This window comes from Giraffa tippelskirchi, chromosome 11 (genome assembly GCF_054371585.1).
Source record: "Giraffa tippelskirchi isolate mGirTip1 chromosome 11, T2T-mGirTip1v1.2.pri, whole genome shotgun sequence".
NCBI classification, from domain to species: domain Eukaryota; kingdom Metazoa; phylum Chordata; class Mammalia; order Artiodactyla; family Giraffidae; genus Giraffa; species Giraffa tippelskirchi.
Window position 1 is genome coordinate 1237396 of NC_137285.1, and position 25581 is coordinate 1262976.

The 25581-nt window shown below is 49.0% G+C and overlaps 1 protein-coding gene across 4 annotated transcripts in view; it reads right to left on the minus strand.

The window, feature by feature from the left end:
* Window positions 1–25581, minus strand: part of MAPK1 (mitogen-activated protein kinase 1) — a 56685-nt gene that overhangs the window by 21273 nt on the left and 9831 nt on the right. For all 4 annotated transcript variants that reach the window (XM_081542066.1, XM_081542065.1, XM_081542064.1 and 1 more), the window contains exon 2: window positions 600–782. In XM_081542066.1, coding sequence (XP_081398192.1) covers window positions 600–782 — 183 coding nt within the window. The remainder of the gene's footprint in view (window positions 1–599; window positions 783–25581) is intronic.

Sequence of the window (25581 nt, forward strand, 5' to 3'; positions counted from 1 at the left end):
CGGACTCCCCCAGGGGTGGGGCAGGCACACCGCTCCCGCAGGCCTGCGGCACAGCCTCCAGTCCTGGGGCCTCCTGGCCCAGAGCGCGAAACACCAGCCACAGTCACCACACATCCTCGGAGCTCAGCTGGCCCTGAAGATCAGATCAGCAGCTCAGTTTTAGAAGATGAGATCACCGGGCCCAGATGTGAAACGCTGCTCAGATCAGGGCAGTCCGGACCTGACCAGTGCTGTACAGGGCACCCTCTTCCACAGTCCACGGCTCTTTCCTTTTCACCATCATAACCAACCATATCTGAAGTGGGAAAAACATATTGGAAAAGGTGTTCATCAAAATTTTCCACAATTGCACTTACTGAAAGGAAATCTTTACTGAAACTGACAGAGAAAAATTGGATTTGCCAAAGATATCGAGAATAGTTACTGACAATTGGAAAACTGAATCAGAGAAAAACTGTCAATGATGCAAATAATACACTAATGGCAAGCGGAATACAGCGTCCCCTCCCACAAGCTGCATTCCTCTCCCTCCTCCGCCAGCAGGACGTGTCAGGTACATGACCCCAGCAGGTGGCGGAGCAGCGGCCTGGGAAGGATACACATCTTTCATCTGTTCGATGGTCGGCGCGCGAATAATGTCGTTGATTCCAATGATGTTCTCGTGTCTGAAGCGCAGTAAGATTTTTATCTCCCTCAGCGTTCTCTGGCAGTAGGTCTGGTGCTCAAAAGGGCTGATTTTCTTGATAGCTACTCGAACTTTGTTGACATTATCATACGCAGAGCTAAAAAAAAAAGAGGGGGTGAGGGGAGACAGCATTAGAAACAGGCCCCAGGACTCTGGCAGAAAGAATAAAGCAGTGAAGTAGTACAGCGTCCATCACTCTGGGCAGAGACCTGTTCCGTTCACATGAAGACAGCACGCGTGCTACCCAGAGAGGCCCTGGCGGGAGCAAACGCACACAGGACCGCGCACACGGGGCCTCAGGACGAGCACAGGCCCGACCTGCCAACTGCACGGGCGCCCACGTTCACGGCCCAGGTGCACCGGCGTGTGGCACAGGCGCGCCAAGTCCCCACCGTTCCCAACCGCAGCCGTACCTGGGGAGAGCCGCCCAGCACCGCCTCCAGCACCGCCTCCCACAGCTGCGCCGGACCCCGCTGACTCAGCAGGGACGCTCCATGACCCTCAACCACGTCTCCAGCCCAGGCAAAATGGGCCCAAGAGGGCAACATGGCTACAGGGCCGAGCACAGGGCACGGCAGTCACGCTCTGTGGTGCTGGAGTGTGACCTGTACAGACACTCACTGTCCTTCAGTGGGGGGCAGGGGGCAGGAGGGCGCAGACTGGGAGCAACAACGGTGTCTAACTTGCAAAATGACACAACTACTCCCGCCCCCCCCGAAACTTAATCAAGACGCTTGACCGTGCTGTCTTTAGTCACGCCTGCCTCTCTGCGCCCCCGCAGACTGTCGCCGCCAGGCTCCGCTGTCCACGGGACTCTCCAGGCAAGAAGACTGGAGTGGGTTACCATGCCCTCCTCCAGGGGATCTTCCCGACCTGGGGATCAAATCCAGATCTCCCGCGTTGCAGGCAGATTCTGTACCGTAAAAAGTATTGTTCAAAAAATACTCTCTCTCTCTCTCACACACAGAGGCAAAAAAGGGAAAAAAAGCCACAAAAACACCTGTCACAGTCCTAACTTGGGGCCCAGTTCTTTCCAAGGTGTCCTGAAGGTCTGACTTAACAGAATTCCAAGCAGAAGCAGTAATAAATACATCTTCAAGGCCCTCACTGTATACCGTTTACACTGTTTTGATTGAAGAACCATGTGAACCTTTTCAAAATATATTTCTAATTTTATTCTTAATTGGGAAAAAAAAATCACAGGAGAAATCCTAGAAAACTGCTGGCATATCCTTTAAAGAAGAAAGCACAATTATTTTGGAATTCCTCACCAATACAAATATTTGAGAAATAAAGAATAGTTCTTAGAAAGAGGTGCAAAAATATCTTTAATCTCATGCCCACCTGAGAGAATAGTTTCTGAAACTGGAACCAGGTATGCTATTTAAAACAGAGACACACACACCCCTGAATAAAGGGGGAAGCTTCTCACCAGCATTCGTTACACTAACGGGACGCGCAAAGATGACAACTATTCCTGTGCCCTGAGGAGCTCAAGCCCCTGCGAGCACCCAGTCACCCAGCCCCAGACGGGTTCTCTCCTGAGACCCACAGTGGTGGGGAGGGGCGGGCCCGGCCGGAGGCGAGCACACTCAGCGCTCACAGGGCCGGGCTCCTACTCCTCAGCGGTAGAAAGGGAACTACCGGTAATACAACGCAGATGAAGCTCAAAGCAATCACGCTGAGTGAAGCCAGACCGAAAGAAAACTGCCCCTCCGCACGTACATGCAGACTCGTCCATGAGGACAGAAAGCGGGGCTGCCGGAGGAGGAGGGACGACATGACGGACACGGAAGCCGGTAACCCTGGGAGGTCGTCAATGCTCATTACCGAAATGTCCTGATGGCTTAATGGGTGTACAATATGTCACACCTTAACGTGTGCACTTTTAAACTATACACTGGCATGCTGATTACCAATGACTTCTTAAAGAAACTAATTTAAAAAAGAGCCAGGGGTCCCCGAATGCATGATCAATTCCAGGGCCAGGGTACAATTCCAGAACTGTATCTGGCAGTAAATGTGGAAGTAGAAGCCACAGGACTCGAGAGGAGATTATTTAACAGATGGGAGAAACGGGAACCAGCATGAGTCAAGGACAGACAAGTCATGCTACAGCAACCTCATTTCCTGTTGTGACAGGGTTACCACCGCAACAGGAGGGGACCCAGCGCTGCGGTGGAGCCAAGCCACACTTGCCAAGCACTTCCCACTTCTGAGACTCCGCGTCAGGCCTGGGGGCAAAGCCAAACAGTGGTCCTCCTCTTAAGAGGGTGGCAGTTTAGGGAGGGAAGGAGGCAGGGACAGACAGCACCCACCGCCTCCATCACAGGAGAGCACTTCTGAAACCCGAGAAGAAGCTGGGTAGATTAAGTCCAAAATAAGGGTATTCAAGAGAGGACTAAGAGAAGATGAGGCCTGTAGAAACCGTATTCTGAAGGATGAGCAGGCGTTCAAAGGGGAGCAAGGGCCCAGGGAAGGCAAGAGACACCGCGTGGAGGGGAGACAGGCAGGCCGCCTGCGGGAAGGCGGCCCCTCAGCCGGCGGTGCCTATGAGGTCCAGGGACCACGCCACCAGGAGCCCCCAGAGTCCCCAGGTCTCCTGAAGCAGCGAGCGGATGCCCTCTGGGGTGTACGCCACAAGGGCGGGCTGCAGCGCCAGCTCACGGCAGCGGGTGGGCACACAGCACTGGCTGGAAGAGAAGAGGGCTCTGCCGGGGGCCTGTTCTCAGGGACTGCTGACACCCAGCTCTGAAAGCCTGTGTGTCTCGGGAAGAGGGGAGAGTATATTTCATGTTTTGTGTGTGCTAATTTGCTGAGGTTGTATCCGACTCTTTGCGACCCTGTGGACCAGAGCCCGCCAGGCTCCTCCAGGCAAGAATACTGGAGTGGGCTGCTATGCCCGACTCCGGGCATCTCCCTGACCCCGTGACTGGATCTGTGTCTCTTCTGTCTCCTGCACTGGCACGCGGGTTCTTTACCACAGTGACACTTGGGAAGCCCTTCGTGTTTCTTAGTTTGATCTATGTAGTATGTGATGCTCCATTTGTTTTCTTGACCCCAGCCTTGCAACGAAAACAAGAAGATGGTGTGGGGGAGACAGCGGTTTTGTACTTTGTGGTGTAAAGGTCTGAGGAGGCCTGCAGGGGATTCCGATGGAAGAAAGAGAGGCTCTGCTTCCAGCAGCAGTGAGGAGGTGGAGGCTGGGAATAAGACACGGGACCGTTTGACAAGCCACAGAGGGAAGCACTGGTGAGGGAAGAGAGGCCTGAGGACAGAGCTCTGGCGCAGACAGAGGGGCAGGAACGGCCAGGGCGTGCGGCAGCGCCCATGAACACCAGGAGGGAGTGCCGTTTCAGAAGCCAGGAGTCCCACACAGAAGTGCGTGAGAAAGGTGAGGGCTGGAAGCCACCCCCCGATCTGCGATCACGGACGGGGGGCCCTGGGTGGCAGCTGGTGGACGGGAGTGGGGACGGCATGCAAACACGCAGGTGACCATCTTTAAAGAAGGCAAGGAGGAGCCGAGTGACCAGCGAATCCAAGGCAACAACCAGAGGGCTCAAGCTGTCAGGAATCAGTGTAGGGGTCAGAGGCTGGGGGACCAGGCAGGGTGGAGAGGCAGCTCCCTGACCTCGGCAGGTGTGAGGAGGCAGCGTGCACTTCAGGCAAAGCTGCAGACAAACCTAGTCTTACCCCGGGGGGCCACCGAAGGAAGTCACAGGGATTTTAAGCGCGGCAACACGGGTCTCCACTGAGCAGCTCCCTCAGGTGCAGACCGCTGAGAGGACAGAACGCGAGGGCCGTGCCCGGGCAGGAGCCCCCTCAGCCGACCCGAACCACGGTGGTTCTGGACAGAGTGGCGGGCGTGTCACCAACCTTGTGTTTCCTAGCTTAGTGAAAAGGGTCAGTCGCATCTGACTCAGACCCCATGGACTGTAGCCAGCCAGGCTCCTCTGTCCATGGAACTCTCCAGGAAGAAGTTGGGTGGCCACTCCCTTCTCCAGGGGACCTTCCCGACCCAGGGATCTAACCAGGGTCTCCTCCACTCAGGTGGGCCTTGACCACTGAGTCCTTGGGAAGCCCTGGCTTGGTTCTGGTTCAAATGCTCTCTATTTAAGCAGACTCCATTTCTCAAGGGCAGAAGCACACATATTAAATTGCTTATGCCATCTTCTGAGGAGCTATAACCAAATTCTCGGGGAGAAACCAACAGCGGAGGGGCAGAGCCAAAGCTCCCCAACCCAAGAGCCTGGAGCACATGGTCCGCATCCTCTCCCCGCCCCCTCACCTGCGGGCAGGCGGCCCCCCGTGACTCGCTTCCAAAGCACAGATGGTGATACGGGAGGGACAGTCCCTCTGCAGGGGAGCAGCCTGGCAGATCCCCCCACCGAGTGCCCCGCTGCCACCACCAGTGACACCCCATGGGCGTCGGGTAGGATGAGGACGGCGGCTCCTCTGAGGTGCTCTTTGCCCAAGCCTGTCACCCTAGTCTAACAGCGAGAAGAACGTCAGCAAAGCCAGCGTGAGGGCTAGCCCACAGAATGACTCGCCGGGTTCTCCCCAGTCATGAAAACAGAAAACCCACACAGCAGTCACAGAAACTCACGGCAGACGCACGCTCAAATGCATGTGGTATCCTGGACGGGGCCTCAGAACGGACAGGACACTCAGTGGGAAAGCGAGCTCCAAATAAAGGCCGGAGTCCCACTGTGCCGCTGTCGGCTTCGATGAGCACAACCCAGTCATGCAAGACGCTGATGTGAGAGGAGACAGCAACTGCGTAGGGGCTTACGGGAGCCCCCAGCACTATCTGCGACTTTTCCGTGAATCTAAAATTATTTCAACATGAAAGTTTGCCTGAAAAAGGTCTTCCACTTAATAATACTTCCAAAATTGATGAAATAATTAGCATATAGAAAATATGGATTTAATTTAATAAGTAGAAGGAGACAATCATTTCACAGTTAGCTACTTTAACCTCCCATAAAAATAAATGCCCAATGGAACAAAAATATTCCTAAAAAGGTAACCGAAAATCTTACCTAATTGAACTTTAACTTATATTCTACTTCAACCACTGGACAAACACTTACTTAATACCCCAAGTAGCCTAATTACTCATGCAGGTTGAAATAACAGAACATCATCCCATCTGCCTTCATACCTTTGGGCATCCTTAAGAATCGGGATGACTGGGATGGGGAGGGAGGTGGGTGGGGGGTCCAGGAAGGGGAACACATGTAAACCCATGGCTGATTCATGTCAATGTATGGCAAAAACTATTACAATATTGTAAAGTAATTAGCCCCCAACTAAAATAAATAAATTTATAAAAAAAAAAAAAAGAATCGGGATGACATTTGAAGATATTTACTGCAAAACTGCCTAAAAGAACAAAACCTGTATTGCCAAACATAAGGTTTAATACATTGTGGAATATTAACAGGTCCCTGTGCAGCCATTAAACTAAGTATGAAGACTGTACTAACTGAAAGTGAGATTCAAAATAAAAGCAGACTGCAGCTTAAAAATATTTATCTAGAAGAGGCAGTCTGCAAAACAAGCTAGGATGATGGAACCATAAGTGACTTAAGACGTAATTTAGATTGTATTTTGTTTTGCTATTTCTGTCTATTCTATCGGAAGGAAAGAAACAGTCAGTGAGGTGCAGGTAATGTAGGGCAAGGCAGCCTGAAGGGAAAGACCGGAGTTTATTCAAACGAGTTCCTAACATTCTAGACACCGGCACAGGCTTGGCTTCTGGCCACGATGAAGGAGCAGAGGCTGATCTACTCTCTTAACTAGAAGGGAAAAAAGACAGTGTTCGTGGAACAACGGTCTTCAGACACCCAACAGCAGGCAGACAGCGTGAGGCGAGTGCTGAGACGGCCCAACTTCACCGCCTGGAGCTTCCAGGCTGCAATGCAGAGGAGGGTAGTCTCCTCACGCCGAAACAGAATCCGATCGGGAGCGCCCACGTCAGCCAGAATTTGTGAGGCAGCGCACAGGAGAAGAGAACGTCAGAAGGCTGAGGTGGCCTCCCCCAAGCGTCCGGCTCAGGGCCGGTCCCAGCTCACGCACGCTCCAATTGCAAGGCCAGGGAAAGAGCCAGCGGAGAGGAGCCGGTGGGCCGTGCCACGTGGAGCGTGAGCGGGCACAGCCTCTGTCCTATCACTCTAGTGAGGACCTCCTGCCACCGCGCAGCAACCCGTCCTCAGAGAGGCGGCGACTTGGTCCAGGGCTAAATTACTGAGGGCTATTCTGGACCTGCCGTTAAAAACAGAGAAGAGAGCTCTGAAAGGAACAAACTGTTCAAGGAACTTAACCGCATCCCAGGGGGGAAAAAATCCCAAATATTTAAAGGAATACCAAAAACAAAAAATAAACATCTAGCACTCGATGTAAAATCCACAGCGTCGTGCATCCAGTCAACATCAAAAAAGACCAAGATGTGGGGCTCCCCTGGGAGGCCTGTGGTTACGCCCCGGCTTCAAGGCAGGGCAGGTGTGCCCCACCCCTGGTCCGGAACTAAGACCCCACACGCCGTGGGGCACCCGAGTCCATTCACTTCAACACAGACCCAGCACAGCCAAAAAAACCCCCAAAACACAAGCAAGTGAAAAAAGAAACCAGGAAATACATTCAATATCCTGTAACAGCATTTAATTTAATTTGAAAATATATATATATATTGAATATACTGAATCACTTTACTGTACATCTAAAATATTAAAATCAATAAAAACAAGAATAAAAAAGCAAGAAAATACCGTAATGAAGAGAAAAGCAAAAAAAAAAAAAAAAACAACCACACACCCAGAAAATAGAGATGATAGAATTAGTAGACAAGAATGTTAAAACAGCTATCATAAATATACTCCATATGCTCATGAAAGTAGGACATGATATAAGGACAAAAGTGGAAGGTATAAGAAATACTCAAGATGAACTTCTAGAGATGCAAAACATACAATGGCTGAAATTAGCAACAGAGTATACACTGAAGACAAAGCTGGTGACCTAGAGGACAGCAGTGGACACCAGCCAAAACGCCATGCAACGGGAAAAGGTCTGGGCGTGGGGGAACAGAACTCCAGGGAGCTGTGGGACAAGGCCAAGGAGCTTAACATATACTTCATTGGAATCTAACAACTTCACAGGTACGAGATCCGAGGGGAAGCAAGTATGTCTAGAAAAGCGTCCAATGCCAAGGAAAGACACGTACAAATGCTCCTGCTGCACTGGCTTCTAACTTAGCAACAGGCACCACTTAGCTGGGACTGTCCTTACAACAGAGGGAACACTTATTCTGATGCCCACATATTAGCTGAGAGAAGCTGCAGTGAGATACTTCTGGTACCAAGGTCTGAGATTACAGAAGAGTTATTTCTGGATTCCCACTTGGACATATAAGGATAATCTGATATATTCCGGATTCTGAGTCATTTCAGATCTGCTGTGTTTGCCCGCTAGGGCTGACAGGGGAAGAAGTGTGTGCAGGAAAGAACGGCCTGTTTCAAACTGCTCCGTGAACACTGCCCCCTCATCCTTTACAAAGGCTTTATGTCCAAGTCTCAGGGATCCGCTCCTGCGGTGGAGCCCCCCTCACTGCCAGTGCCCCTTTGATCGCGTCTCAGGACACGACACTCACCTTCCTGAACCTTCCTGCTCTTTCCCAGGTACACCTGGGTCTGTCTGGGGCCCTGAGGGCAGGGCGTTCAGCGCACTCACTGCTCTCCAGGGCGGGAGGCGCCCACACCAGCCCCACTTTCAGTGTGGACACTGCCTTCTCACACACACTCTAGGGCTGCAGACGTGAGGAGCCGCCCACAGGGCTGGCCTGCCAGCTCTCCACACTCCAGAGCATGCCGCCTCCTCTCAAGGTCATACCTACTACAGGGCAAAAGGGGCTCAGGGAAGGCTCTTCCACCCTCAGGTAGTGGCATTTAACACAGACACCCGAGGACAGGCTGGAAGTAGCCAGGGGAGGGGTAGCTGAGAAGGCAAGTGTTGTCCTAAGCAGGGATGGGGCACACCCCAAAGAAGGCCGGACCCTATCACGCCAAGAGCTCCACTATTTCGAATGGGCAGAAGGTAAGGACAGATGCTCCGTGTGACAAGACACACACAGAAAAGTGACTGGTGAGTCATAAGGGAAATGCAAATTAAAACCACACAGCACACCATCAGAACGGCTAAAATGAAAAGGAACGCGCATGCTCAGTGTTGATGAGGACGTGGAAAAGCCAGGACTCCAACACCCTGCAGGTGGAATCACAAAATGGTGCAACCGCTGTGAAAAGGCTCAGTGTTTCTGAAAAATTAAATGCACATTTAACATACAGCCCAGAAGTTCCACTCCTTGCTACTTACTCAAGAGAAATGAAATCAGATGTCTATGACAACAGGCAAGATACAGACACAACCTAAGTGTCCCGAGGGATGAATGGACAAGGAAGACGTAGTCTGTAGCGCACACTACCAGTTGGCCACAAAGAAAAAAGCAACCTTGTTCTCTGCCACAGAACAGATGGGCCGTGAGGGCACTACGCTAAGTGAGGTAGGCCAGACAGAGAAAGACAAATAGCACAAGATGTCACTTATATGTGGAAGCTAAAAAACAAAAACCAAACAAACCCAGGCTCATCGATACAGAAAACAGGCTGGTGGCTGGCAGAGGGTAGCTGGGAGGGAACCAGGTGACGGGGGTCAAGAGGCACAAATGTCGAGGGATAAACACGGCCCAGGAGCCACACAGCAGGGAAGACAGCCAGCGCCGCTGCCTCGACTCCGCCCGGCGCCAGGCGTCCTAACTGCACCTACTCTGGTGGGCACGCTGCGACACGACACATACACAGGCCAGACCACTGTGTGCGCACGAGTAATAAGCTGCTGTACGCCGAATATACTTCCATGAACAAAGAGAATATGGGCCTGTGGAGACGTGTATGCAACTGCCTGCAGGAGCTTTATTCGTAGCACTGACAGACTCGGAGCTGCCCAGAGAGTCACCAACAAGGAAAGGTTCACGGTGCGTCACCCACACAACGGCAGAGCGCTGAGCGGCAACAAGGAAGAGACCCCTGATGCCCCGCCAAGGGAGGAAGCCAGGCAGAGAGCGCTCGCCCACGGTTCTAGGTGAGCCGAGGCTAACACACCGCGATGAGATAACTGAGCCCAACACTGACTGCCAAGGACGAGAGAGGCCTTTCAAGGTGACTCGGTGTCCTCTGCGTCCTCTGCGGCGGGGGTTACACAGCGCGTGTACTTGCCAAGGCTCACTGAAGCACGCACAAAGCAAGGTGCATTTTATTGTATATAAATTATTCCCCAAAAGGTGATTTTTAAAAATTGAGCTATGCTACAAAATTGTGGGGCTAATTTTCTTTCATGGTTCATACTGAAGACAATTTCAAGACAAATGTTCCAGACGCATTCTGAGCAACAGCAGCACCCTCAGAATGCACACCCAGGCCTCCGCAGTCATTCCCGAGGCTCTGACACAGAGGCGTTTCTGGAACATCCAGGCCCTCTCCCCATCCTCCCTCGTCCCCTGCCAGTAACAGTTACTCCATAGCAGAGGTTCAGTAATACTTGTGGATAATAAAGTTTGTCTAATAAAGAAGGTAACTCATCATGCATTAGCCTCACATACTGTACACGTTGTTAAGCAACTAAAATGCTACCTATCAGCTGTGAATGGGTTATTTTTAGAGAAAGCTATTAAGCTGTTCTCTAAGCTACCCATTTTGGTGAACTTTAATTATCTGAACACAAAACTACAGTACTTTGTTTCACAGATAAAAATTAACTTGTCTTCAGATGCTAAGTTAGAATGATCCAAATTAATGTTCCAAAAATAAGTAGGTAGATAATACAAATGGCTGCTTTGAAAGAAAACGCATTACCTTAGCCTGATTCTCTCATAATTTGCTAACCACGAATGCCAGCGCAAAGGTTTCTCTAGAGGGTGCGAACCATTAAGTGAGCAAATAAAAGCTAAAGTCATTTTAGGTGTAAAACCACCGTAATTTTACATATGACTCAGTGCTCCATAAACTACAGATACGGCAGCTTAAAATCTGACGTCGTGAACACGTGTGCAATCTCTCTAGGAAGGGTGCTCTGGACAGCCCAGAGCTTGAACAAACTTGGTTGTCTGCATACACCTTTTAAAATCTCTCCAGCAATAGTCAGGTGAGTCCCCAGTCTGCCTTCCGCCTTACTAGCCCAGACATCACTGAACCACTCAACACCTCTGAACAACCATCTGCTTGACTCAAAAATATAAGAAAGTCTCCCTGGAGAAGGAAATGGCAACCCACCCCAATACTCCTGCCTGGAAAATCCCACGGACGGAAGAGCCTACAGTCCATGGGATTGCAAAAAAAAAAAAAAAAAATGAAGAAAGTCTAAGGGTTACAAAGATTGCAAAAACAGCAGATGAAAAGCCTTAAGATATTAGACCCCTCCCCAAAGTGGAACAGGGAAGCCTGGCGTGCTGCAGTCCACGGGGTCACAAAGAGTCGGACATGACTGAGCTGAACCGATGCTCTGTATGTCTGCCCTGACAGTGTTGACCAAGTTACGAAAAGCAGATCTCATTATTCTGTGTTTAGGATTCTTCCAAACATAACGGCAAAACTTCTTTAAAAAATTTTTATATGTATACAAGAGAATGGAAAAAACTCCACAGCCAGTTACGTGGCTGAATGAATGAATGCATACATACACAGGCACACACAGATACAACCACAGCAAGATGCAGACCCATAGGGACTTACACTAGTAAAGCTTCCACAGATTTTGGTGGACTCAGCCAAGCACACAAACTACCGAAGGAGAAAGTATGAAAAACATCTCTCCCCGCATGAATAGCTAACATAAGAAACCCCATCAGGATCTAGCACTGTCACCGTCCTGAAAACCCACAGCCACAAGCTCTGTTACTTGAAGCACGCCCGCACTTCAGCACTGCAGTCAGTACCAGACCCGCTCCGCACTCTAACCCAGGCAGCACTCTGGAGAAATGGCCTTTGGAGCTCACCTGTGCTCCGAACTTGTCATGAGACCTTGGGGAAGCAGAGGGGCCATTCACTTGTGGAACACCCCCTACACTTCCTTCCTCCTCAGCTCTCCCCTCCCACCTTCACTGGGCAAGAATTCCAGGATGGTCTAGGCGGGCTGGCTTGTGGTGAGCTCTGAGAACAGCCAGAAGGAGTGAACCAAGGGCATCAGGTCTACCCCAGATCTCCGCACTCTGGGCAGCCACCCGGGCAGCGGCATGTGTCTCTGGACCTGAAGCAGAGGGAGGCAGTGAGCGGACCTCAATAACCGTAATGCCCTCGGCTCACTGAGCACTCAGCGTGCTGCAGGGAGCTTTAGAAAAACCCTCCTGTATTATCTTCACCACAAGCCTATGAAGCACAACCTCGGCTTTACAGATTTTTAAGAACCCGAGGCAGGAGGGAGGAGTCAATTACACAACCAGCAGACTGAACAGAACTGGAATTCAAACCAAGGGGCCTCCAAAACCCATGTTCTCAGCCACTACGCCACACGAGGGCCAGTAGGTCCCCACTGGCCATGCCCTCTTGCTGGTGATGAACCAAGGTTTGGTTCTTAACTGGGCCAGAGCCTCACAGGTTAACTGAAAAGAAGCTGAGGACAAAAATTTAAACCACTGTATTGACCACGATACAGAAAGCACTCTGCTTCCCAGAGTGGCCTATGAGTTTTGAAGGCTTTGGCTATTTACATCATCTTCCTCGGGATGCCCCAAAACTTGCCTCCTCCGAAACAAGCGGCAAATACGTACTGTAAATGAGGAGACCTGAAGGCAGGAGACGTAAAGGCAAACCAAACACAAGAGGGGGGACGTGAAAAAGAGAGGAAAGGTCCGCAGACAGATCCGGGCCCAGGCCAGACAGGCCCAGAGGCCAGAAACACCCACACGGGCGAGGGTCCTGAGGGGCGCACAGGGGAGAAGGGGCAGGAGGACAGGGAGCACGGCTCCCTTCAAGCGGCTGCCCCGCCCGCCCCAGGGAGTCGTCGGGGAGAAAGAGAGGCTCGGAGGAGCATCCCCAGCACAGCCACTGCCGTTTAGATGAGAACCCCCAGGTTCTCCTGAACTGAACAGTGTTAGAAATATTAACACCCCCCAGACGCGTGGAGAAGGACTAACACCGACAATGCTGGAACTGGAAGCACACAGCACTGTTATCTAAGCTGAGAAGAGCTGCCTGCACAACGAAGCAGGTGGGCAGACGTTATATAACAGATGCTAAACTAGGCAAAGAAGGCAACTGTCACGTGTAATTATAACTCTAAAATGCCAGTAAGGAACTCTCCAGTCAGAGCTGGAGAACTAATTTTACTTCTTTCCATTAAAAAAGTTTCTGCAGTTGAAGTGGTTGTTTTTTCTTTCCCCAACCCATTACGACAGAAGAAGTAGACAAGGAAAGGAAGACCCTGAGCAAAATCTGCAATCATTCACGTTTGTGTTACAAAATACATGCAAATTAACTCTCATACACTCCTGGAGGGAAGGTAAGTTATAAACCCTCCTGAACAGGCTGGTAGGACAATCCCTACCAAAATCATACATCTGCACCCAAAATGGAACACCAATAGTAACAAATGAGCCTAACTGTATTTCAAATGAATAACTTAAGCACACTGAGGGGCATGAGGAATCACAAATCAGCCTAAGTGACTTCAGTATCTTTTTTTTTTTTGCCCCATGCCATGCCGAATGGAATCAAAGCAGAGCCCCCTGAAGCAGAAGGCTGGAGTCTCAACCACGGGACCGCCAGGGAAGTCCCAGGAAACTGGATGCTGTAAAGCTAAAGCAGCAAAGGGCTGAACACAAGTCCTGTTATCTAGTTAGTGAACTTGTTCCTCACAAGGCTAAGGGTTAGCAATTCTGCATCTACTTTATGTAGCAATAGATCGGGACTGAGCAAATAAGCAAAGAAACGGCAGCTAAGAAGAGCCAAGCTGGCGGGAGGACCACGAGCAGGAGGGAGGGAGGCTGAAATGGACCACAGGTGCGGCTGCACCAGGGGCTGAGACAGCAGGGAGAACTCATGATTCTCAACACACAGACCCAGAGACAGAAATACAGATGTGCGCGCACAGTGGGCTGCTGTACACACATCCGTTTTCCCAGTTCTGTTCGCGGAGAAGACCTAGAAGCCACAACACCTCAGTAGCAACGAGCACACTTGTAACAACTAAGAATGTACTCAAACAAGGGTGGGGGGTTGTTGAAAGGGTCAATCTGAAGGAACACACACAGCTCAAAAGTGAAAGACAAGTGAAAAGTGAAAGACAAGTGAAAAGTGAACGGGCTTCCCTGGTGGCTCAGACGGTAAAGCGTCTGCCTGCAATGTGGGAGACCTGGGTTCGATCCATGGGCCAGGAAGATCCCCTAGGAGGAGGAAATGGCAACCCACTCCAGTGTTCTTGCCTGGAAAATTCCATGGACGGAGGAGCCCGGTGGGCTACAGTCCATGGAGATGCAACGAGTCGGACACGACTGAGAGGCTTCACTTTCAATTTGAATTTAAAAATGACAATATTGGGTTATAACCCACAAAATAAGACAAATACCCATGAGTTTATACTGACACAAATAAGTAACTGAATGGGGAGAAGAATGGCTCTTTCTCACAGAGGCACTGCTGTGTGGAGTGCCCAGAAGGAACAGGAGAAGCAGAAAAATCGTCATTAGGTAAATACCACCATAATTTTTCAGACAAAATCCACAGATGGATCTTAATCTAGTGAGTAGAAATCTGACAAGAAACAGGGTATCTGCTTAGTGTCAAAGTACATCCTCTAAGATATTTATTCATTACCAAGGGGTAAATAGATGGACATTATCTTAACCAGGTGATTAAAGTGAACGTCTCTAGGGATAAAACATTTCGACAACCCAAACCCTCTGATGCTATGTACTGAGTGAGAAAGGCACGTTGTCACTTCCGTTAAAACTGCACAATCTCATTCCATCCATGAACAGACAGGCAGACACGCTGAGGGACAGTCTACAAACGGTCCAGCGCTCGCCACACGTGTGACCACCCGGAAAGTCAGGAGCAAACAAGCGACGTCACAGCTGGGAGAGACTGGGGAGACACCACAGCTTCTGTGCAGAGTGGGGTCCTGGAAGACAACACAACGCTAGTGGGGAGACAGGGAACTGGGAATCAGGTCTGCATCTGGTGCTGCACCGGCTGTGATTTCCTGCTTTTGGAGGCATTACTACAGACATCTACAGTGTTAACGCTGAGGGTACAGGACAACCCTCTGGACTCTCTTTGTACCTTTGCTCGAAAATTACCTCAAAACAAAAAGTTAAAAAATAATATCCATTTATTAAAGTTGCATGCATATATAAATGGTTGTGTGTGCATGTGTGTAACAGATATTAAAAGAGCAGAGAATGAGAGGAACGTGAAAAGAGGGAAACAGACTAACCCTAAAAGCAGCGGTTACTGCTGTGAGGAAAGGTGAGGAATATGGAAGAGTAAATTAAATAAGGAACTCGTTAAAACACTCAGAAGAGTTGCTGACATAAATGTTTCATAAATGTTTCTAATTCATACACCAAAGTGGTAAAAGAATGAACAAGGGAAACGGTTAAAGCCGCCCCGGTGCCGGGGTCCCGGCTGCTCCCCCGCACGCCTCTCCAGGGCGGCCACACCCTGCAGCGACCCAAGGAGCTCTGGAAGCCACCCTGTCTCACACTCAGAAATCGGCTGAGCTGCTCCAGGGTGCAGTCTGGGCCACGCTGGGGACTGGTTTCAAGGCGCCCCAGGCAGTTCGAATGGATAGCTGAGACCCAGCTTCACTGCTCCAGCCCCCTCCTCCTCGGCCCATCTTGGCCTGGACTGGGACCTCCCGGTTTCAGGTCTGCTGTGGACGAGGCCTCCCTGCGGAGTCCGACGGAAGGTGAGAGAACACGTCCCTTCAGGGCCCCCCTCTTCCTCTTTCCCCTGCGGGAACACCTAGGAGATCATATTGATGAGGAAAAGTGAACCACATTTAAATGAATAATACCAAAAACGGGAATTACTTTGCAGATAGAAAATCTGACCACAGAAACAGGATGACTTCTGGTCCCCAATATCCTCAATTGTTTAAAATGAGATTTGGGGGCCTTTTGTTTTGTTTAGGCTACAGCATTTCTTTAAATTTTAAGTGGGTTGAAAATTAAAAAAGAAAGACATCTTGCTCCCAACACTGTCCTAGTCCACCCTCACCCCACAGGCATCTCACCAGTTTCTTGTGCATCCTACCAGTACTTCCTTATGCAAACACACACTGGTTTTATTGATATAGTTTGGAGTGGAATGATTTCCAAATCTAAGTAGGCATCAGAATCATCTGACAGCCTTAAAAACTTACTTCCCTGGTGGCGCAGTGGTTAAGAGTCCGCCTACCAATGGAGGGAAACAGGCTCCGTCCGTGACCCAGGAAGACCCCACAGGCCACGGAGTCTGAGCCCGCGGCCGCAACGCCTGGAGCCCGAGGGCTCTGGAGCCTGTGCTCGGCAACAAGAGAAGCCCCCTGAATAGCGCTGAGCCCCCGCTCACCGCAGCCAGAGCAGAGCCTGGGCAGCAGCGAAGACTCAGCACGGCCACAATAAAGAAACGAGTGTTTATAAAAAGTGTGGGCACCACTTTCTATTCCTCCCTACCGACTTCCCTCGAGCACAGTCTGAAACTCGTTTTACACAGTTCCCTCCGGTGATCTCCTGTGACAGACACCCCTGAACGCGCCCGCACAGCGCTGACCCACAGAGATCCGCCCTCCACCTGCCTGGGCCCCGTGGGTGGGGGTGTGGCTCCTTCCTGGCCATGGCGGACCAGGTAGCACCCAGCATAGGGAGAACCCACCCCTCCAAAGGCTGAGCTGGGAAGCTGACTGCTCTTCTCAGAGCAGCTGGGGCTGCCACCCAGAGACTTGAGGACGCCTCGGGGCCGGGCTGGTTCAGGACTGCCCGCCTGGAGGGCAGCACACACGGGGACTTGCAGGCCCGCTGCTCCAGGGAGAGCGATGGAGCCACTGCCCCGACCCTTGATCCTTCCCAACTCCTCCCCTCAGGTCCTAGCCCAAGTCCCTGTGTTTCAATAATCGGAGAGTGTACACAAAGGATCCCCAAGACTTCAGAGACTGACAAGAATTCCGTAGGATACTGGTCAGCACAACCAAGAATTTCTGTGAAATTATTCAAATGTTTCATTGCTCAAGTTACCGTGGAAATCTCATTTCTGAAATCGGTTTCTTTTCTTTTCTCTCCATATTAGCTCTTTACTTTCACCCTCAAGCAATACATGCATCTGTTATCAAACACCAAAACCCAGACAGAAAGAAACACAGCCAGAGCAGTGGCTGCCCCTAGATAACTCCCAACACTGATCCTCCCCACATTCAGAGGAGCAGCTGGTCTCCAGGACAACTGCTGGAACTCGGGCCTTTACTCCAGAAAATCTGCCCGAGGGACAGACTGGCATGAATCTGAAGAAATGACCTTAAACCCACTCAAGTTTTATTTTGGGTTAAGTTACAAAGCCCTGGTCTTGGAAGTCTTCAATGTGCATTCAAGTTCCTGTGCCATCCCAATTCTGTGCTTGGAACCATGGGCAATTCTAACCATGCTGAAACTCTGTATCTTCCCCATAAAATGGAAAGAATACTTCTCTCTCACATGCAGGGTCATTTGGAAGAATAAGTATCTGCAAAGTCACTTCATACATTCAATACAAATGCAAACAATGCCACTGCCACCTATATAACAACAATTTTATCAGTTTCAGCCCAACAATCTGATTTTTTATTTTATTATTTTTTAAAAAAATTACTTAATACTTACTTCAATTTCCAGCTGATCACTGTACACTCTATTATTTTAATTTTCCTTATATTACCATTAGATACGAAAACTATGCTAATGTTTAAGAATACAACAGCTATATAGAATTTCAAAAGCACTAAGTCCTACCATAGAGGCTAAGGGTCTCAGTCAAAGCCACCCAATGGGAGGGCTAGGATTAACAGTTGGTCCTTCCTCTGAATTCTGTGTTCTTTCCGTTATGTAAGAACGTGCCCAGGAAGTCTTACACAGCAGAACTTAGGGAAGCATTAACTGAGAAACGGTACAGAATTCCTCCTCCTCTAAAACCCAACAAAATAAACATGTTATAGACAAAGAACAAAGATAAGACTCAACTGAAGCAACACAGCAAGCAAATTTTAAAGGGCAGCGCAGGAGTTGGGAGTGGCCACTCAGCACGAGCCATAAAGGCCCAGGAGACAAGGAGCAGGCCTGGGAGAGTCCGGTCTCTAACGAGAGAGAGAAATTAGGACAGAATGGGACTCATTAACAATATTTAAAGTGTCACATAGGAGAACGCAAAACAAAAAGAGACGAGAATATATTCCGCAGAACCTGACATATTACAAAAGAATTTTAAACAAAAAAGAATTCTACAAATAGCAGAAACAGATCTAAGAAAAGAATGTTAAGCAGAATGTAAATTTTAAGATAATAACTTATAAGATAGGAACAACAGAAATCAGTTAAACAGGGAAGACAGTGAAGGTGAAAGGGTCACAGCTGATAAAGATTAAAAAAGAACCGAGGACTCTGCCGATGGTCCAGGGGTTAGGACTCTGCACTCCCACCACAGGGGGCACAGGCTCCACCCCGGGTCAGAGAACTAAGATCCTGCAAGCCTCACAGTGCAGCCAAGAAATAAAGATAAAGGAATCACGCTACAGTAACGGAGGCCCACAAAGATTTAAGATTTACTGTTTAAATCAACTACAATAAAGTTTAAAAATAAAATCACAGAGAAAATAATCAAGTAATGTTTTTTGAATTGAAAATAAAAAAAGGGTTTATCATTGGCAAGAAAAAAAGAACACAGTGTGCCTACCAATCAGGGTTAAATCCAAGTGGAAGAGATTCAAAAAAGGAGCAGCAACAAAGTTAAGTAGCAAGGAGAAAAAAACAAAGATCTAAGAATGTAGAAACAGATGAGAAAATGACACCAGCTGGTCATCAGTGCAGAGGAATGTGGAGGAGCTCACTCAGAGTCCAATGAGGAACACTAAAAATTAGTAAAGGTAACTATTTGTCAGATTGGTTTTACGGAGTCAATGCCCAACAGTAACAAAAGCCTCCGAAAAGTAAATCCTGACAACACAACAGTGCAATAGTGCAACAGTGCAACGCGTGTGAAGAGAAGCCGGAGTGCAGAGGGCGCCGCCCCTCCCAGCTCTGCACAGGCGGCAGCCCGGGGCGGGCAACTGCAGCGGGCAGCAGGAGTGACTGGCAGGCACGGATCTCTGCTGGGCCGATACAAACGTTCTGAAATGAAGTATCCATCCCATCTCAAAAGCCTGGCCTCATTTTTTTTTTTTTCCAGATCGCTTATCAGGTGCTAACACTTACAGAGTTCAACTGGAGGGAATTCACTGGTAGTCCAGGGGTTCACTGCCAAGGGTGTGGCAGTGAGGGCCCGCGGTTCGCGTTCAGCCTGAGAGGCACCCTCACTCTGGAGACCTACCGGAACCAAGGCCAGGCACAGGAGCCCGGAGCGGGAAAACAGACGGGCTCTGAGCCCTGCGAGGGGACAAGGGGAGAAAAGGCACCCTGATGACCCACGCGGTCTCGCTCAGCCGGCCCACCCCACCAGGGCAGGAAAACGGGCACGGAGCCAAGGCAGAGGCCCTGCAGAGGAGCTAGAAGCAAGCATCTGGGCAACAAGAGTGAAGGCCTCACGATACTAGCTTATGGTTTAAAATAAGAAAGTAGATCAATGAAACAAGGAGATTTCAGAAAGACACAGGAAAACACCTCTAAATTCAACATGAAAAGTCATGTGAAGTTAGACAAGGTGGAAAGCAATAAATACTGATAAAACCTATACCGTTAATATGGGATAAAATATATAAAACATACAAACCTAGCATTCTTCTCCACAATAATTTCCACATAGTTTAAAAGACTAAATTAAAGTGTTAAAGGGCTTTGTGTATTTCACCAACTCTGAAGCAACATGAGAACACACCAAAGAATTAGTTGATGAATTTGACTACATAAATATTTTTAAAGCTTTCACAAAAACTTAAAAGGTTTTCAGAACATTAATACTCAGCTTCTAGGGCATAAATGGTCCTATAATTTGAATACAGTTTCCCTGACAGCTCAGTTGGTAAAGAATCTGCCTGCAGGGCGGGAGACCTGGGTTCCATCCCTGGGTTGGGAAGATCCCCGGGAGAAGGGAAAGGCTATCCACTCCAGTATTCTGGCCTGGAGAATTCCATGGGCTGTACAGGACATGGGGTTGCAAAGAGTCAGACACGACTGAGTGACTTTCACTTTCAAACACCAGCTAAGTGAATAAAACTTAGAAAAAAGTTTGGCCTCACGAATATCCAAAAACAAGGCACCTATAAGGTTTATCTCACTTCTCTTCAATTGCATATAAATTTATAAATTAAGGAAGAACACCACGCTGTCACAGCAAGAGGGAGCTGGGGCTGGGATGGGGCTCCCAGAGCAGAGGGCTTGTGAAGGTCAGCAAGGACAGGTGGGGGTGGGGTGCGGGCGGGACACAGATGAACAGAGACAGCATCAATCCAAAGGCCCTTTCTGGAGAGCAAACTACTGAGGTCTCATCTTTGACCTGGTCATCCGTTTTTGAGAAACAGGTTCTAAGAAAGTTACTCCGAGAGGGTGGGCTCCTGTTTGTGCTAAAAATGTTTACAGCTGCATCAGTTAAAAACAGTGAAAACCTGAAGCAATTCAAATGTCCAACAAATGAGGAACAGTTACACAAACTACCTGTTTTTAATAAAATTAAATGCTGACAATCCATGTTGGAGTCACAAGTACATGAAAGGGTGGTGGGAACGGGACGCACAGGAGCACAGTCGAAGCGTTCCGCAGGTCGGATGACGACGTTGCTGAGGACCGGCCAGCAGAGCGGAGGGCAGTGAGGCCAGCGTGGGGGAGAGGGCAGAGCCAGGGGCAGGCCTGGCAGGGAGAGAGGGGTACAGGGCCTGGCAGGGCACCGAGGGATCGGCCTCCCTTCCTCCTGAGGAGGGGAGAGTCGTCAGTACCCAGGAATGCGGATGAGGTCACTCAGCGCGCATGCAAGAGCCGAGTCCAAGGACGAGGAACGAAGGCCAGAGACTTGGAGACCCAGGGGCGCTTCAGCAAAGCGGAGGCAACCTGTACAAGAGGAGATGCTTTCTAACATCAAATCTTCAGAAAGGCCACAGTCTCTGCGGCACAAACACACGGACAGGACAGAACTTCAGGCTACAATCCGGAAGGACTGAAACTGAGGAAGACTGCGCAGCCTGAGTCCTGCGTGAAGCACAAGAGCCTGGCTCGGGAGGGCGGGAAGCAGAGGGCTTCTGGGCACAGACTGCTCAGAAAATCTCACTGGAAGGAGAGGGCTAAAGGGCTCCTTCTAAATCCTTCAGATTCTGGGGGACAACGCAAGAAAGTTCAAGACCAATAAACAATGGAGCAGTACTGGACAGATTAGCAAAAGCTGATGTTTTCAATTAACAGTCTTAAACCCAGCTTGTTTTGTTGAGTTTTAAAAATCTTTCACCATAAGGACTTCCCTAGTGGTCCAGTGGTTAACCAATCTGTCTTCCGATACAGAGAACGCAGGTTAGGTATTTGGTCCGGGAACTAAGACCCCACACGCCCCAGGGCAACTAAGCCTGCAGGCAGCAGCGAGAGCCCACGGGGGACCCAACTGAGACCTGATGCGGCCGGAAAAATTAACTGTTTTTTTAAAAGTTACATAGTGTGTACATAAAAAACATCTTTCACCACAGAACTGGCTAATACAACTTGAGAAAAATAAGAATACGACTTTTAAATAATGATTATTATTTTAAATAAGAAGGAAACATTGTACAAATGCTTACTCACTTGGTAGGCCTCTAATGTCGGGAACAAGAGTGTCTGCTCTCACCATTTCTCTTCAACACTGTATCTGAGTTTCCAGCCAGGGCAACCAGGCAAGAAAATGAAATAAAAGGCACACAGCAGAAAAGAAGTAAAATTCTATCTGCGGATGCTGCTGCTGCTGAGTCACTTCAGTCGTGTCTGACACTGTGCAACCCCATAGACGGCAGCCCACCAGGCTCCGCCGTCCCTGAGATTCTCCAGGCAAGAACACTGGAGTGGGGTGCCATTGCCTTCTCCACTATCTGCAGATGACACAGTCTTATATATAGAAAATCCTAAGGAATCCAATTTTAAAAACCACTAGAATTATTAACAAGGTCAGAAAAATAGCAGAATACAAGATTAATTTATAAAATATACAGTAAATAAAACCAATTGTATGTATTTCCAATGAACAATCCAAAAAAGAAATTAAGAAACCATCTCCAGGGCTTCCCCGGTGGTTCAGTGGTTAAAGAATCCACCTGCCAATGCAGGAGACAGGAGTTCGATCCCTGTTCCGGGGAGATCCCACATGCCACAGGACAACCAAGTCACAACTACTGAGCCTGCGCTTTAGAACCCGGGATCCGAAACCACCAAAGCCCACGCGTCACAGCTCCTGAAGCCCACGGGCCGGAAAGCCCACACTCTGTAACAAGAGGCCACCGCAGTGAGAAGCCTGCGCACCACAACTAGAGAGTAGCCCCCCTCGCCACAACCACAGAGAAGCCCTCGCAGCAACAAAGACCCGGCACGGCCAAAATACAGACAGAAATAAAGGTAAAACCTCCATTCACAGTACCATCAAAACAAAACACTTAGGAGTAAACTTAACAAAAGGGGGGTAAAACTTACACTCTAAAAATTAACTTTGCTGAAAGACTTTTTTTTTTTAATTCAAACAGATGGGAAAATATCATATGTTCATGGATCAGGAGACAAGATACTGTTAAGATGGCAATACACTCATAGTTGATGTAAAGATTCAACACCATCTCTGTCAGAATCCCAGCCTTTTCTTTGTAGGAATTGACAAGCCGATCCTAAAATTCATACAGAAATGCAAGGGAACCAGAAAAACCAAAACAATCTTTCACCAAAAGAAGGACAGAGTGACAGGAACCACAGTGCCCATTTAAAAATTTATTGCAGAGTAAGTAATCAAGTCGGTGCAGGGTGTGGTCCTGGCACAGAAAGATATGGTTAATGAAACAGAACAGAGGGGCGTCTGGAAAAAACCCCACTTCTACGGCGAGCTGATACTCCACGAGAGTGACAAGACCGCTCAGTGGGGAAGGACAGTCTTTTCAAGGAACGGTGCTGGGACAACCGGACAGCACATGCAAGTGAACGAAGCTGGACCCTCCCCTCACACCACATACAAGAATCAACACTGAATGGAGTAAAGACCTAAATGTAAGATGGAAAACTAAAAAAATCTTTAAAGAAAGCATAGGGATTGTCTTATATTTGGGCTGCTAAAACAAACGAACAAAAGCTACTTCACAGACTGGGCAGCTTATAAACTCCACACCTTTGTCTCTCACTGTTTTGGAGGCTGGAAGTCTGAGATCAGGGTGCCGGCGTGGCTGAGTAAGGACTCTGTTCTTGATTTGCAGAGTTCTCACCAGACTCTCACACTGTATTAGGCCGACCAAAAAGTTTTCTGCGTTTTCAATACGATGTTAAGGAAAAACTCAAATGAACCTTCTGGCCAACCCCACTGAAGGGGCCAGGAAGCTCTGTGCGGGTTCTTTTACAGAAAGCGCTAATTCCACCCGTAAGCGGACTGTGGACCTGCACGTGGTCAACTGTGGAGGAATGAGTTCCAACCCTTAGAACCAATTCCAGTGGCCACGGCCCCGCCCTTTAGGCTCGCTGAATAAAGAGCTCAGGGGCTGTGGGCGTGAGGAGTACAGACTCTTTTATTTGAGATGAGACAGCAAAGACAGAGGTGCAAAGAAAACCCACGCAGCAAAGGACAAACCAGAGCTCTCTTGTCAGGGGGAAGTGCAGGGTCACCCGGCAGCCCTTTGAGTATCACCGTACTGAACTCAGCCCATCAAGCTTGTACTTCTGGTAATTTAACTTGAGTTGTGTCATTTTACAGCTCTGCTGAGCCTTGGAGATCTAGTCAGAATGCATTAAAATGTGGTATATTTTACATAAAATGTATTACAGCTTTAAAGCTTAGCTGTATAAATTCATACATGGAAGAGACAAAACCCTAAGAATTATTAGCACATTTTAAGACAAGTGACGACACCAGAGGATAAGACGGTTGGACGGCATCACCAACTCAACGCACATGAGTCTGCAAGCTCTGGGAGTTGGTGACGAACAGGGAGGCCTGGCGGGCCGCAGTCCACGGGGTTGCAAAGAGTCGGACACGACTGAGTGACTGAACTGAAGACAAGTGATGTTATGTTAAACAGACACTGCAATAAAATAGTTACAAAAGATAGGAACGTGGAACATTACGCTCCATCAGATGAATCCACAATGTCAGTATCTACAAACATATTACAAATATAGTAAAAGTCGCTCAGTTGTGTTCAACTCTTTGTTCAACTACACAATCCATGGAATTCTCCAGGCCAGAATACTGGAGTGGGAGCCTTTCCTTTCTCCAGGGGATCTTCCCAACCCAGAGTTCGAAACCAGGTCTCCCGCATCACGGGCGGATTCTTTACCAGCTGAGCCACAAAGGAAGCCCATGTGGCATCCACTCAAGGTAGCAGATATTAAGTCTCCAGCTGTCTCACTGAAACCTCTATTCTAGTTGAGAGTTTAAAAAGTCAACTACAGCTGTGTTAGCTACAATTCCATTAGATGAGTCCGTATAACTGATGACTTCCCTAACCTCCAAATGACTAAGTCTCCTCCCGTGGAATACAGACCAGCACAGTGACTTGCTTCCCAAGTGAAATAGGGTGGAAGTGACGCTGAATGTCTTCCGTGGAGAGATCATGAAAAGGTGCTCTCTGGGGAGAGCGGACCAGCCATGATGTGGGGAGGACAGAGGCCTCCCCAGGGGAACTGAGCCCGCACCCCCCAGCTCTCCCCACCACACACAGCAGCACCAAGGTGGCAGCTGGGTGTGGCTGGAAGCAGAAACCCCAGCCCCAGCTGAAATCCTGGCTGCAACCCTGGGAGGCCATCAACCAGAACTGCCCACCAGGCCCACTCCTTGACTCCTAACTCACAGGAAGTGTAAGATAAATATTTACTGATTTACTGACAGAAAGCGAAGAGGAAATAAAGAGCCTCTTGATAAGGGCAGGAAAGCAGAGTGAAAAAACTGGCTTAAAATTCAACATTCAAACATGAAGATCACGGCATCCGATCCCATCACTGCATGGCAAACAGATGCGGAAACAGTGGAAACAGTGACAGATTTTATTTTTATGGTCTCCAAAATCATTGTGGATGGTGACTGCAGCCATGAAGTTAAAAGACACTTGCTCCTTGGAAGGAGAGCTATGGCGAACCTAGAAAGTATTAACAAGCAGAGACATCACCTTGTCGACAAAGGTCCATATAGCCAAAGCTATGGTTTTTCCAGTAGTCACGTACAGATATGAGAGCTGGGCCATAAAGAAGGGTGAAGGCCGCAGAATTGATGCTTTTGAACTGTGGTGTCGGAGAAGACTCTTGAGAGTCCCTTGGACTGCAAGGTGATCAAACCAGTCAATCCTAAAGATCAATCCTGAGTGTTCATTGGAAGGACTGATGCTGAAGCTGAAGATAACATTTTGGCCACCTGATGTGAAGAGCCAACTCACTGGAAAAGACCCTGATGCTGGGAAAGATTGAGGGCAAGAGGAGAAGGGGGCAGCAAAGGATGAGATGGTTGGATGGCACCGCCAACTGAATGAATATGAATCTGAGCACACTCCAGGAG